The sequence below is a fragment of the Crotalus tigris genome, unplaced genomic scaffold (genome assembly GCF_016545835.1).
Source record: "Crotalus tigris isolate CLP2741 ecotype Arizona unplaced genomic scaffold, ASM1654583v1 scf7180000017560.2302168, whole genome shotgun sequence".
Taxonomy (NCBI): Eukaryota; Metazoa; Chordata; class Lepidosauria; order Squamata; family Viperidae; genus Crotalus; species Crotalus tigris.
The window spans coordinates 1,329,085-1,342,963 of NW_024096474.1; the positions used below are offsets into that span (position 1 = coordinate 1,329,085).

At 43.7% G+C, this 13,879-nt stretch overlaps 2 protein-coding genes across 2 annotated transcripts in view; one reads left to right on the plus strand and one right to left on the minus strand.

Annotated features, from left to right (window-relative positions):
- Positions 1 to 13,879, minus strand: part of TNR (tenascin R) — a 578,617-nt gene that overhangs the window by 345,583 nt on the left and 219,155 nt on the right. The gene's annotated exons all lie outside the window — the stretch shown is intronic.
- Positions 5,651 to 8,159, plus strand: LOC120310330 (uncharacterized protein K02A2.6-like; the record flags this gene model as incomplete). The annotated part of the gene is made up of 4 exons (XM_039348636.1): positions 5,651 to 6,080; positions 6,148 to 6,334; positions 6,923 to 7,882; positions 7,985 to 8,159. Coding segments are annotated over 4 exons (1,752 nt in total), but the record flags the coding sequence as incomplete, so codon positions are not given.

Below are 13,879 nucleotides of genomic sequence, written 5' to 3' on the forward strand. Positions count from 1 at the left end.
TAAACAGTGGGAGCACTGGGGAGCAAAATGTCATATAAAATAAATGTTGTATGTTGGTAGTAGTTTTAGCCCGGGGGAAAGGGGTGTTATGTCCCGAGCCTTTGCAAACGGCTCGGGCGTTTGCAGGCAGTCCCGGGCAGGTGCAAAGCTGCCCGGGACCAGACAGGCTGTCGCCAGCGCCGTGCGCATGCGCGGGTGCTGGCGCGGGAAAAGTAACCCATTTACCCGGGAGTTGCCTATATAAGAGGCTGCGAGGCGTTTGGGCGAAGCTGAAGCCATCTTCCTGTAAGCTGAACGCTGAATAAAAGAAACTGAGAACTCCAGCTGCTTCTCGTGTCTGTTTTCCCGCCAAGGACGCAACACTATACCTGTGCATTTGGTTTTTCTTACCTAAATGTAGAACCTTACTTTTTTCACCATTGAATTTCATTTTGTTAGATAGCGCCCAGTGTTCAAGTCTGTCCAGATCCTCCTGTATCTTAAGCCTGTCTTCTGGAGTGTTGGCTATTCCTGCCAGCTTGGTATCATCTGCAAATTTGATGAGTTCCCCATCTATCTCCTCATCCAAATCGTTGATGAAGATATTGAACAGCACTGGGCCCAGAACAGAGCCCTGGGGCACCCCACTACACACTTCCCTCCATGTAGATGTGGTTCCATTGAGGACCACCCGCTGAGTATGGCCAGCATCAGCATCTGGTGCTGATGCTATCTAACCTGCATTTTTCTATCTTAACAAGTAATAGGTTGTGATCTACTTTGTCAAATGCCTTATCCACAGCATTCCTCTGGTCCATTAATTTTGTCACTTGGTCAAAGAATGCAATAAGATTTGTCTGGTATGATCTATTTTTGACAAACCCATGTTGGCTTTTAGTAATGACTTTGTTTGCCTCTAGGTGTTCGCTGATTCATTGTTTGATTATCTTTTCCAGAATCTTCCCAGGTATTAAGGTCAGGCTGATAGGTCTGTAATTTCCTGGATCCATTTTTTTTTCCTTTTTTGAAGATAGGAACTACATCAACTCTTTTCCAGTCCTCTGGTAGTTCCCCAGTGCTCCAGGATCTTTGAAAAATATAGTTCAGTGGTTCTGAGATCACATCTGCCAGTTCCTTGAGAACCTTGGGATGTAATACATCTGGTCCTGGTGATCTGAACTCATCTAGGCTGGACAGGTGTTCACTTGCCATTTTCTTGCCTATCTTAACTTGTGTTTCTATTCTGTTTTTTATGGCACTATTTTTGATAGATTGGTCTGTTTTTTCCTTTTGTGTAAAAACAGATGCAAAAAATGAGTTAAATAGTTCTGCTTTCTCCCTGTTGCTTGTCACCTTCTTGCCACTTTCACCCACTAATGGACCAATCATTTCCTTCACTTTTTTCTTGTTTTTTACATGTTGAAAGAAGCTTTTTTTTGTTATTTTTGACTTTGGTCACAAGCCTTAGTTCATTTTGAGCCTTAGCTTTTCTCACTTCATCTTTGCAGGCTCGGGCTATTTGCTGATATTCTGACTTAGTTATGTGTCCCTCTTCCCACTTTCTATACTGGTCCTTTTTAATCTTTCAATTGATCAGAAAGTTCTTTATGCAGCCATGCTGGTTTCTTTTGAGAGCTGTTATTTTTTCTCTTTGTTGGTATTGTGCTAGACTGGGCTTTTATTATCTCACTTTTCAAAATTTCCCAAGCTACTTGAGTTGTTTTCCCCTGGAGGATTCTCATCCATGGAATCCTTCCCAAGCCCTCTCTAAGTTTATTGAAATTAGCTCTCTTGAAGTCCAAGACTCTATTTGACTGTGTTCTATTGCTTGTGCTTCCATAATGTTGAATTCCAATATTGCATGATCACTTTCTCCCAAGGTTCCTATGGCTTCAACACCTTCTATCATTTCATCTCTGTTAGTGAGAATTAGATCCAAAATGGCTAATCCCCTAGTTCCCTTCTCTACTTTTTGGGAGACAAAGATGTCTGCTAGGTTTGTCAGGAATCTGTTTGATCTTCCACTTGGTGCAGAGTTTGTCTCCCAGTTGATGTCAGGGTAGTTAAAGTCCCCAATTCATCTATTTCCTGTGTTTGGTTGGTTGGCCTATAGTATACACCTATGGCAATGTCGTTTCCCCCCCCCCTTTATATTGACCCAAATGCATTCAAGACAGTTTTCATCATTGTTGTGCTCTATTTCTGTAGAGATGTAGTTATTTCTTATATAGAGAGCAACTCCATCTCCTCTTTTATTTGGTCTGTTTCTTTTAAATAATTTAAATCCCTCTAGCTGTGTGTTCCATTTGTGGATTTCATTCCACCATGTTTCTGTAATGGCAACAATATCATATCTTCCCTCATTAACCTGAATTTCTAGTTCACCCTGTTTGCTGTTCATACTCTGTGCATTGGTGTATAGACATTTGAGTCCTTTATGACTGACCCTGTGTTTACTTTCTACATAACCTGTGTAGTGCCTGAGTTCCCCTATTGTCTTACCAACTATTTGGTTAGTGCACCTGTGTGACACTCGCTATTAAGAGCTTGATTTTGCTTGACAGCAAGGTTGATGTTCTTGTCCACACATACATCTATGTTATATGCACTGATAGCCCTATAGTTTTTAGATTGCCTGGGACAGGGATGTTCTGTATCAATTAGCTCACTGTCCCTGCTGTTTAGCTTAAATATTCCTCCAGAAAATCTGTGAATTTATAGCCGAGTAACTCAATCCCTTTCTTTGATGGATGCAAACCGTCTCTTTTGTACATTTTTTCATTGGACCAGCTGCTGACATCATGACTAATATATCCAAAGCCTTCCCCTTTACTCCACTCCTTTAGCCATATATTGAATTGTGCCTTTTCCATTTTTGGTCCTTATACACTGGTAAGACCTCTGAAAAAATAAATCTATAGCCTATTCTGCTAAGTTCCTGCCCCAGGCTCTGGAAATCATTCTGCACAGAGAGTACATTTTTTTGAGACAGATTGTTAGTGCCAAGATGTACAATAGCCTCCACATCACAGTCCTTGCTGGCATTCTTGATTATTTTACAAATACGCTTCTTGTCCCTACTGGCAGTAGCACCTGGAAAACACCTGACCTCTTTCAAAACCTCTGTGTCCTTTCCTAAATTTACATCCCTTATAATTGAATCACCAACCAGAAGGTGGCTTCTCTTTTGGGGTGCCTTTCTGTTCTTGCATGACTGATGTGTAATACATGATTTGTACTTCTCCCTGTCAAAAACAAGTTCTTCATCTTGGACAAAGATCCCCTGCTTATTTGAGTTATCGTCACAAATACCTTTACCTGTTTCCTTAATGTCCCTATTAAGGTCAGCAAGGGCACTGTCTCTGTTATGCAGGGACACAGCAAAAGCTTTGTGTTTGTGGTTCACAGCTCTCATCCTGCCAGATCCCATGGTTGTCCACACTGCCCTTCTCCTGCAGGATCTTTGTGGTAGAGGGAGCTGATAGCACAGAGGCTCAATGGAGTAGAAGGGCTGAACTGGACACCTAATTTCTGCCTGAAGAGCAGAGATTACAGACCCTAGATAAATAATCTATCCTTGTAGACTAGTGATTTGTTTACAGATAGGACAGTTTCCAAGATTATAACTGTAGACTTATTTATTAAGAACTGGCCTTCTGACCTCTATTTATTTTGCTTAGCATCTTAACCAAAATAGCGAATGCAACTCAGAATGTCAAAGTGTGGAACACATTCTGGAAGATTTGGAACTTTCTCTTTCCTAAAAGCAAACACAGAGAACAAAGAATGAGTGCTGGGTATTCCCTGTAGCCTTTTTTCATCATATGTCAAATGTGTTTTACTTATAACATCAAAGAGCAATTCTCTATAACGTCTAGAGCGGAGTTTTACTGCTCTCAAGTAATATACATATATCTTTTTTCCCCTCTGGTGTAACTTTTATTTCCTGCAACTAAAATGACAACATCTGTATTAAGTTGGCATGGAAAATGAAATGGCTCCCTTGCCTAAGACATAAGCATTTTCATCACAGATCTCTGACATGATGATTACTACTGTTATGTCCCGAGCCTTGCAAACGGCTCGGGCGTTTGCAGGCAGTCCCGGGCAGGTGCAAAGCTGCCCGGGACCAGACAGGCTGTCGCCAGCGCCGTGCGCATGCGCGGGTGCTGGCGCGGGAAAAGGAACACATTTACCCGGGAAGCGTCTATATAAGAAGCTGGGAGGTTTTGGGAGCTGCTGAAGCCATCTACTTGTAAGCTGAACGCTGAATAAAGGAAACTGAGAACTTCAACTGCTTCTCGTGTCTGCTTCCCGCCAAGGACTCAACACTGGCGACGAGGATTGGATGCCTTGCACTACCTGGAAAGGAAGAAGTGTAAGCTTACCCAAGGAGTCCTGAGCGGCGGAAAGGAACGGCGTCGACTCGGCAGCTGCCCGCCAATCCAGTGCGCAGTCGGGGGTAGGCTGGCTGATAGACCCGTCTCCTGAAGATCTAAAGATGGCAAAAATAAGAAGGCTTTCGGAATTCGACGTCTCACATCCAGAGCGGTGGGAGTCATACGTAGCCAGGGTGGAGAACTACTTCAAGGCAAACCAAGTGAGGGAAGAGAGCTTGAAGGTTGCCACCCTGCTTTGTGTTTGCGGTCAGGACACCTTCGACATCGCAGAAAACCTTGCAGCACCTGTTCCAGTAGAGTCTGTCAGCTACGCAGATCTGAAGAAGCTACTGAAAGAGCACTTCCACCCCAAGATGTCCGTCATCGCATGGCGCCACACCTTCGAGCAGAGGGATCAACGGCCCGGCGAGTCAGCCAATGAATTCATCGCCGCATTACGGAAGGCCGCCAAGCACTGCGAGTTCAAAGACCTCGAAGAACGACTGAGGGACCGATTCGTGTGCGGGTTAAGGCATCAAGATCTACAACAGAGACTTTTCGCTAAAGAAGAACTGTCCTACCAAGATGCCTTAAGGGAAGTCACCGCAGAAGAAGCAGCAGGCGGCGCTATCAAGAACATGCGGCCGATCAGAAACAGTCCAGAGGTTGCATCCGTGCACCAGGAAGACGCCCACAGGAACTCCGAGGAGGATCCGGACGAGGAAGTCGACCGTCTCCACCCCACGACGGAAGAAAAACAGAAGGGAAGCTCTTCAGCTCCGCTCAAGTGCATCAGCTGTGGAGGTCGCCACAGGAGAACCGACTGCAAGTTCCGCTCCGCTACCTGCCGGGCATGCGGCAAACAAGGACACATTGCAGCTGTGTGTCTGGGCCGACGAAAGGTACAACCTCAGGAAGAACCGCGCCTGAAAGGTCCCAGATTCCCCAGCCAGAATAGGGTAGGGTTTTGCGCTTCGCGAAGAAGCATCCTTAGGACAGGCACACACAAGCCAATTAAGAAAAAGCTGTCACTCAAGGTGAAGCTACAAGGGGGTCCATTATCTATGGAACTAGACACAGGGTCTGCCTTTTCAATTATCTCCTTGCATACATTTAGGAAGATTTGTTCCGGTAGTGGAACTCAGGCCAAGTTAAGGCCCTCTGACATTGTGTTAACAGATTTTCAAAATTCAAGAGTGTGTGTTAAGGGGGAGGCCACCCTTAACGTGCAATACAAGAGTTTTGAAGGTCCACTAGACTTATTAGTAGTAGGGGGTGAACAAACGAGTCTCATAGGACTCGATTGGTTTGAGGCCCTGGGGATACACGTCACAGGACTCAACAGTTTACAAACACTCGACCTACAGGAAGTCTGCAAAGAATTGGCAGATGTTTTCAGCCCCCAGCTGGGCACATTCAAAGGACCCCCTGTGTCCTTAAAGCTAGACCCCACTGTCACTCCCATTAGAATTAAAGCAAGAAGGGTCCCTTTTACTTTAAAGAGTAAAATTGACACTGAGTTAGACAAACTGATTCAACAGGGAATCCTAGAACCTGTTGATTCCAGTCCTTGGGAGACCCCCATTGTCACGCCTCTAAAGGCAAAGGGGGACATTCGCATTTGTGCTGACTACAAATGCACTCTGAATAAGGCATTGCAGCAACATGCCTATCCTGTTCCTGTGGTCAGTCATATTCTGGCCTCCCTCAAGGGGGGGGCGCGTTTTTGCAAAGCTTGACCTAGCTCAAGCATATCAACAGCTGCCTGTTGATGATGCTGCTGCTATAGCTCAGACTATTGTGACCCACAGGGGAGCCTTTAAGGTAAAAAGGCTGCAGTTTGGAGTGAATGTCGCTCCTGGGATTTTCCAAAGCGTAATGGAAAACACACTGCGGGGCATACCGGGGGTTTGCCCCTACTTTGATGATGTCTTAATTGCAGGGGACTCCACACACATTCTAGCTGAAAGGCTAAGGGCTGTTCTGTTAAGATTCAGGAAATCAGGCCTCAAGCTCAACAAAGACAAATGCAAGATTGGGGTGCCTTCTACTGAATTTCTGGGGTTCAAAATTGATGCTGCTGGGATTCACCCTGCTGAATCCAAACTGACAGCTATTTTAGAAGCACCTAGGCCAAAGTCCAAGGCCGAACTTCAGGCCTTCCTGGGCCTCCTAAATTTCTACAATTCTTTTCTTCCACATAAAGCTAGTGTAACTGAGCCTCTTCACAGGCTACTAGACAAACAAGCAGTGTGGCAGTGGTCACATACACATGAGGCTTGCTTTAACAAAGTCAAGGCCTTGCTCACTTCTAACATTGTACTTGCACATTTCAACGAATCTCTTCCTGTGTGCATCGCATGTGATGCGTCCCCTTACGGGGTAGGAGCTGTCCTGAGCCACCTCAGGTCTGATGGAACTCAGGTTCCTGTTGCATATTACTCCAGAACATTGTCTTCTGCTGAGCGCAACTACGCTCAGATAGACAGGGAGGCTCTGGATGTTGTCGCTGGAATTAAAAAATTCCACGATTTTCTCTATGGCAGGCATTTCACGGTCTTTACTGACCATAAGCCTCTGCTGGGACTGTTTACCACACGTAAGCAGACTCCCCAAATCATTTCCCCTAGAATTCTTAGGTGGTCTATTTTTCTGTCTGCATATGATTTTTCTTTACTCCACAAGCCTGGGAAAGAAATGGGCCATGCTGATGGCCTCAGTAGATTGCCTCTGCCAGTAGTAGAAGCTGACCCTGCGCCAGCTGTCAACATTCTATCAATCCAAGCCTTGCCCGAGCTCCCTCTTTGTGCCAGGGATGTTGCCGCTGAAACAGGTACCGATCACACACTTTCACGTGTCCGTTCCTGGGTTTTGTCCGGTTGGCCTGAGCACTGCCCTAGTCCTGAGTTTCAGAGTTTCTGGTCCAAAAGAAACGAGTTGTCCCTTTCTCAGGGTTGTCTGCTTTGGGGACACAGAGTTGTCATTCCCACCTCAATGAGGACTAGGGTCTTAGAATCCCTCCACGAGGGTCATCCTGGCATTGTTCGTATGAAGGCTCTTGCACGCAGCCTCTTGTGGTGGCCTGTTTTAGATAAGGATATTGAGGCTCAGGTGCATGCATGCCACCTGTGCCAACGATCTCGCCCAGAGATGCCCCAAGCTCCTGTGCATAGATGGGAGGAAACACAGTCCCCCTGGTCTAGGGTGCACATTGACTATGCTGGGCCCTTTCAGGGCCAGTTCTTCTTGGTCCTTGTTGACAGCCATTCAAAATGGCTTGAGGTTGTACCTGTCTCATCCACCACCACTGCAAAGACTATTCAGGTACTGAGGGGGATTTTTGCTGCACACGGGCTTCCAGATGTCATCGTGTCTGACAACGGCCCTCAATTCACTTTCTCCGAATTCCAAGCTTTCTTACAGGCTAACATGATTCGTCATGCCACGTCTGCACCCTTCCACCCGTCTACCAATGGTATGGCTGAACGTATGGTGCGCATCACAAAGGACGCCTTGAAAAGACTCACCTACGGGGACTGGCATCACAGGTTGGCTGACTTTCTCCTTTCTTATCGCACCACACCATCCACTTCTACAGGGAGAAGCCCAGCTGAACTTTGCTGGGGGCGTCAACTTACTACTAAACTTGACCGGTTGCATCCGGACAGACTGCCTTCATCTACCTCACATCCTAGGGCACCTAGACAACTACTTGTGGGTGCCCCGGTTTGGGCTCGCAATTACGGGTCTGGTCATACCTGGGTCCCCGCTTCTATTTCCAGGGTCACAGGTCCTCTCTCCTACGAGGTTGCCCTGGACAACCGTCGTGTCCTGCGTCGGCACATCGACCAACTCCGCCCTAGGCGGGACTTTTCAGATGAGACTCCTGGGTCTTTTCCAGGGGGGGAGGGGGACCCTTTGGAGCAAAGGGAAGGGCACGAGCTGCTGCCCATCTCCATTGATGGAGCCACAAACGGCCCATCCCAGGGTTCCGCAATTGCTCCGAAAAGGAATTCATGGAGCTTACACACACAACAGGCACTCACGCCTACTCCAGCCAGGGAGTCACCCCGGGGGCATACTCACCTTCCACACACATCACACAGCACTCCAGTCACGGAGGATACCCGGGGGCATCCCAAGAAATCATTCCTCGCAAGAGAGCTGGCACACAATCCCCAAGGTTGGCCTGACCTTACCCCAAATTCTACAGGGGGTCAAACATACAGGGAGGTGGTCAAGGAACCAAGTCCCGACTACAACACCTCTAGCCCAAATCAGGGAGTAACTGAGTTTTGGGAAAGTACAGAAACCCACACAAGCCCGGAAACAGAACGGGGTTCAGGGAATGGTCAGCCTCCTGACATGTCTTGGACGGACCTAGGAGGTTCAACAGAGACGCCCAGCAGTGGCTATCACTTCAAGGGGCCCGAGGGTCTACAGCTAGGCCGGTCAACCAGGTCACAAAGTGACAGAAGCCCTGGCCTGACGAGCCCGGTGGGCAAGCAAGCAGGCCAGGCATCGGGGCACAGTCCTTGGAAGGCACCAAGGCAAAATAAGGAGAACAGTCTCACATCTCCCTCCAGTCAGGGAACTCATGCTAGTAACCCAGAGCTGAGAAGGTCACAGAGAGCAAAGAAGTCTCCTAAATACTTAGAGGATTACATAACATTGCTGGCTAAACAAAAGCCAGTTAACGATAGGAGCACTGAGAAGCAGAACACTGCATAAAATAAATGTTTATATGTTGGTAGTAGTTTTAGCCCGGGGGAAAGGGGTGTTATGTCCCGAGCCTTGCAAACGGCTCGGGCGTTTGCAGGCAGTCCTGGGCAGGTGCAAAGCTGCCCGGGACCAGACAGGCTGTCGCCAGTGCCGTGCGCATGCGTGGGTGCTGGCGCGGGAAAAGTAACACATTTACCCAGGAAGCGTCTATATAAGAAGCTGGGAGGTTTGGGGAGCTGCTGAAGCCATCTACTTGTAAGCTGAACGCTGAATAAAGGAAACTGAGAACTTCAACTGCTTCTCGTGTCTGCTTCCCGCCAAGGACTCAACAACTACTATGGCATAACTTACACTAGTCAGTGCAAGGATTACAGTACTTATTCAATCACAGGCCTTTCCCGCTGCATTGGGCCTATTTTAATGCCATTCCTTAAGCTTAATGTATATAATGGCTTGCTTCCTCTTCCAGCTTGAGGCAATTAACAAGCAAAACAGCTTGTTAAAATAGGTTGTACAGCTGCCTGAAGTCTTTGATACAGGGTTAGCTGTACATCAGTTGCAGTGTTGATGCAATTCATTTCTGCAACAGTCACATACTCTACTGCTACCAGGGAAATATATCAAGGAGTGCAAAAGCCACTGGCAAATAGTTTGGAATAGAGGCACAAAGCTGCCAAATCTAGCTAAGTGTGTTGAGAAGCTGTGTGAGAGGACAGTGTACAGGACAGGGTTGACAACACAATAAGACCATATATCAATGGTTTCCCAAAGACTCCTGAAATGTTGGGGAAATTGATCTGGAGTATTGAGTTTGAGTGAGAAAGTATTTGCTTATCAATAAGCCTCTTCATTTTGCCAACCTCCACTGGAAGAGCCATAGAAGCACTTCCTGTGATCTGCTCTGGCAAATAAGATATAAATGTTTTTTCTTGGTCTGACTACTTCAGGCTGCATAAGCAATTAGATGTTACTAAAAACAGTGCAAAGGAATTCTGCTTGTGCCATGCTGATTTGACAATGTTTTCCAATCTCACAGGGCTAAATGGAGAGCTTTGCCTTGGTTTGCATTGGGAAGGGAAGAAGGTTTTCTAATCCGATCCCTTATCTAGATTTACAGTATGGTTTACACATTGCCCCCACCCCAAAGAGTTGGAAGATTTGGATTTGTGTAAAATTTGATGTACTAATTTATTTAAAGCTTTGAAATTATCTGTCATCTATCATTGTCTCTTATGGAGAAGATTGTGACCTGTAAATAGTAAAGCTCTTCCTATGAGTTTTTTTTAAAAAAAACCTTTTAACTAGTCTTAGAATAGTTATTTCTTCACTATTTTGAATCCTCTGTTTACTTTTTAAAAAATGTGTATTTTGAGAAGTTCTTGTAATTAAATGAGAGAAATCCCATCACTCTCTACTGGTTAGTTCAGTCCAGTCAAGTATTCCCAGTGAAGTATATTGTACCTGTTTGCTCTCTTCTTATTAGATATAAGAAGCTGGGGGGGGGGGGAGAGAGAGAGAGAGAGAGAGAGAGAGAGAGAGAGAGAGAGAGAGAGAGAGAGAGCACAATCCTATTTTAGCACTTTAAACATAGGCATTGAAAACGTTTTGCGTAAGGAATTGGTTGGCTTTGCTTTTCTCAGATGGTGTTTGACAATTGGGAAGTAACATTGCTATATTCTTGTTTAGCTTTTAAACGTATTAGCATTCTGGAGGCTTTGAAGCTTCTCAGACATGACTAGAACTCAAACCTAATAAAATAAATAAAAATAAAACAGTAAAATTATCTATCTGTCATATTTCACATACAAAATAATTATATTCAAAAGAATATAAATACAGGTAATTTCTGGTTTCATTCAAGATATATTTCTAACTTTTTAATAGTAAAAAAAAGAGAGATCAAACCAATGTCCGACTCATTCCCATACAGAGCAAAATAAAGGTGAAATATCCCAAGGAAAAAGGTGATAGGAACGCTATTGGCCAAAAGGGGAATGGATGGCAGTGGAAGTGGGTGCTTCTACTGCCCAGACATCATGTAGCAGTAGTATTTTTATGGTGGTTCAGGAGAATTGAGCCAGAAACTAAACTTGAAATTAAATTAATTATAGTTTACATTTCTAATGGCAAATCAGAATTTAGCAATAGTTGTTAGAAGAAAGTGGAGTTGAGAAATTTCATAACATTCAGTGTTGCATATATACTAGATATGTTGGTTTGTGCTGGGAAAATGTAAAGAAAAAGAGCTTCTAAAATTTGATTGTCCATTTTTACATTCTCAGAAATATCAAGTGATTTCTTTTGCTGTACCCAAAAGAAAATTTTTTCAAAATGTCTACATTTCATCATGGTCTAAGATTTTTCTTATCATGTGAGCAATGTATATGTGTTCCTTAAGGTGCAAAAGAACACACAGCACTTGGTTCCTGATTGTATCACAGCTGGAAAATGAATTTTGCTAAGAGATAATGGAACAGTGCTGAAGATACACAGGCTGTACTGAAATGTGACAGAGCAATTTAACCGGAGGGCTAGCAGTGTGTAAAACTCTAAAGTAGACATGGCAGCAGGAAAGGATGCAGAGCTAATAAAAGCAATCAGTATGCTTGGCTGAGACTAGATCAATCAGACCAAGATAATCAGGTTTTCAGCTTTACAAATGGAGGGCAGAACTTCACTTTACATAGGCCACTAGGCTACCACCAAAACTAGTAGTCCTGAGTTAAGTTCTCCCACTTGTTATGACTTCATTAAATTGGGGGTCTTCCACTATATAATTGACTGTCGCTGATGGGTAGACAGAAGCATAAAGCAATGATGTCATGATATGCAGAAGAGATTTAAAGAGGATGAGGAAAAACCGATGCAGAAGGGTCATTTCTAATACCAGCTCTCAGTTTCTCAAGTTCTGGCTTTAAGAGATGCTTCAAAAAATGACAGGTTTTAGTCTACACAGCTAAAGTTTAATCAGTGGAGTTTACATCTGGATTATACTGCTTTAGACTGCAAACAGGTCAGGACTTACATGATGAACTGTTTCCACATTCTGAAAAGATGGGATGATAAGAAAATGACAATTCTCTTTACTTTACTTTGCTCTGCTCATCTTAATCATATGAGTCCCCAGATGTGAGGTGAAGTGGCATAACCAGAATGTAGATTTAATTAGAAAAGTGATGTACAACCAGGGCTTGGGCTCCAAACACTTTTGCTGCAGCTTTAGAGACCTTTGGAAGTTGTTATCAAGTGGTAATTTTTAAGGTTACAGTAGGGAAAATGTTTAAATGCACAACTGGCAAGCAGTATTATCAATTATATTTGATTTTATTAAATGGGAATATCAGTGTAAACAAAGCAATTATTTTTAAACCGTTAACCTCTTCAAAGGGTAAATTAAGTTCTATGTTGTGAATTACCAATGTTAAAACAGCCTCATGTTAAAACAAAATCTGTGTCACTTAAATGTATCTGTGGCATTCAGTTTATGGCAACTGTGTCTATATTTTATTAATTGAAATGGACAGAAAGATGTTTTTCCTATTCAGCTTCAAAAAGTAAAATATGAATCAATGTAGATCAGAATTTTCTAGTATGCATAGCTTACTATTTCCTGTGCCTTATTGTAACTGCATTTAAAAGTGTGATTCCACCACAAAGCCTTTGTCACAATTTCTCTAAATTACTATATAGCTTGTAAGTTTCCTTAGTACAGGGGGACTTGTTCTCCTATACTCTTTCAGCCATTCTGCATAACACACACACACACACACACACACACACACACACACACACACACACACGAATAAAATTCCTGCTGAAGAAAAAACATGCCTGAGGAAAGAGATATTAATGCTGGCATGGGATATATATGATCTCAAAATATCATGTTGCTTTCTTGGTACAAAATGCCACTACAATAAAATCCATCTTACAAGAATAATAGGAAAAATGAGTATTAAATACTATAACTTTCTACAAAACAAAAAAACTGCACATTTATACATAATGCTTCGCAGATTAGACAATGTAAATATATATTATGGTTTATGGAAAGGAATGTAAACACAAAAAATAAGTTTCAGTTCTTCCAATTAAAATGTGTCCTTTGGCTTGAATGCTCTGGTTCACTCGGCCAATAAAAAGACACCTCAGAAGAAGAATTCATCTCCTGCATCTTATTTGTGCTTTTCCTTCACAAATAATAGTAGTACAGTGTAATGGTAATAATAGTATCCTGGAAATGAGAATGCTCATTTCCTATTCTCATAGAGCATTGGTTCTCAATCTTTTGTTCCTTATGTCCCACCAATAATTCTATCAAAAAACTTGTGTTTGGCCATGTTGAAAACAAAAAATATGCTTTTTCTGAAAAGAACATGTGAATGTTTATTGGAGGTCTGGTGTTATATTTACCATTTACAGTAAATGTTGAGGTTTTGATAAATTTTGATTGATTTACCCAGATTCCACCTACATTACTGAAAACCAATTTTGTTATGAGAACCAACACATCCAGTGCACATTTTCCTCTTATCCCCAGGTTTTGAATGATGTCCCAAGCTACCACAGCTCCCCTAGATCAGGGGTAGGGAACTTTGGCTCTTTTATGAAAGTTCCTGAGTCAGCATGGCTGGTTCAGGAATTCTGGGTATTGAAGTCCACAAGTCATAAAAGAGCCAAGGTTCCCTACCCCTGCCCTAGATGAAGGAAGTGCAATGTAATAATGGGCAAATGTGCACTATAATGTGAGGTTGTGGGGGTTCAGTTCCAGCCTATTATACTTGCTGGTTTCGTTACCT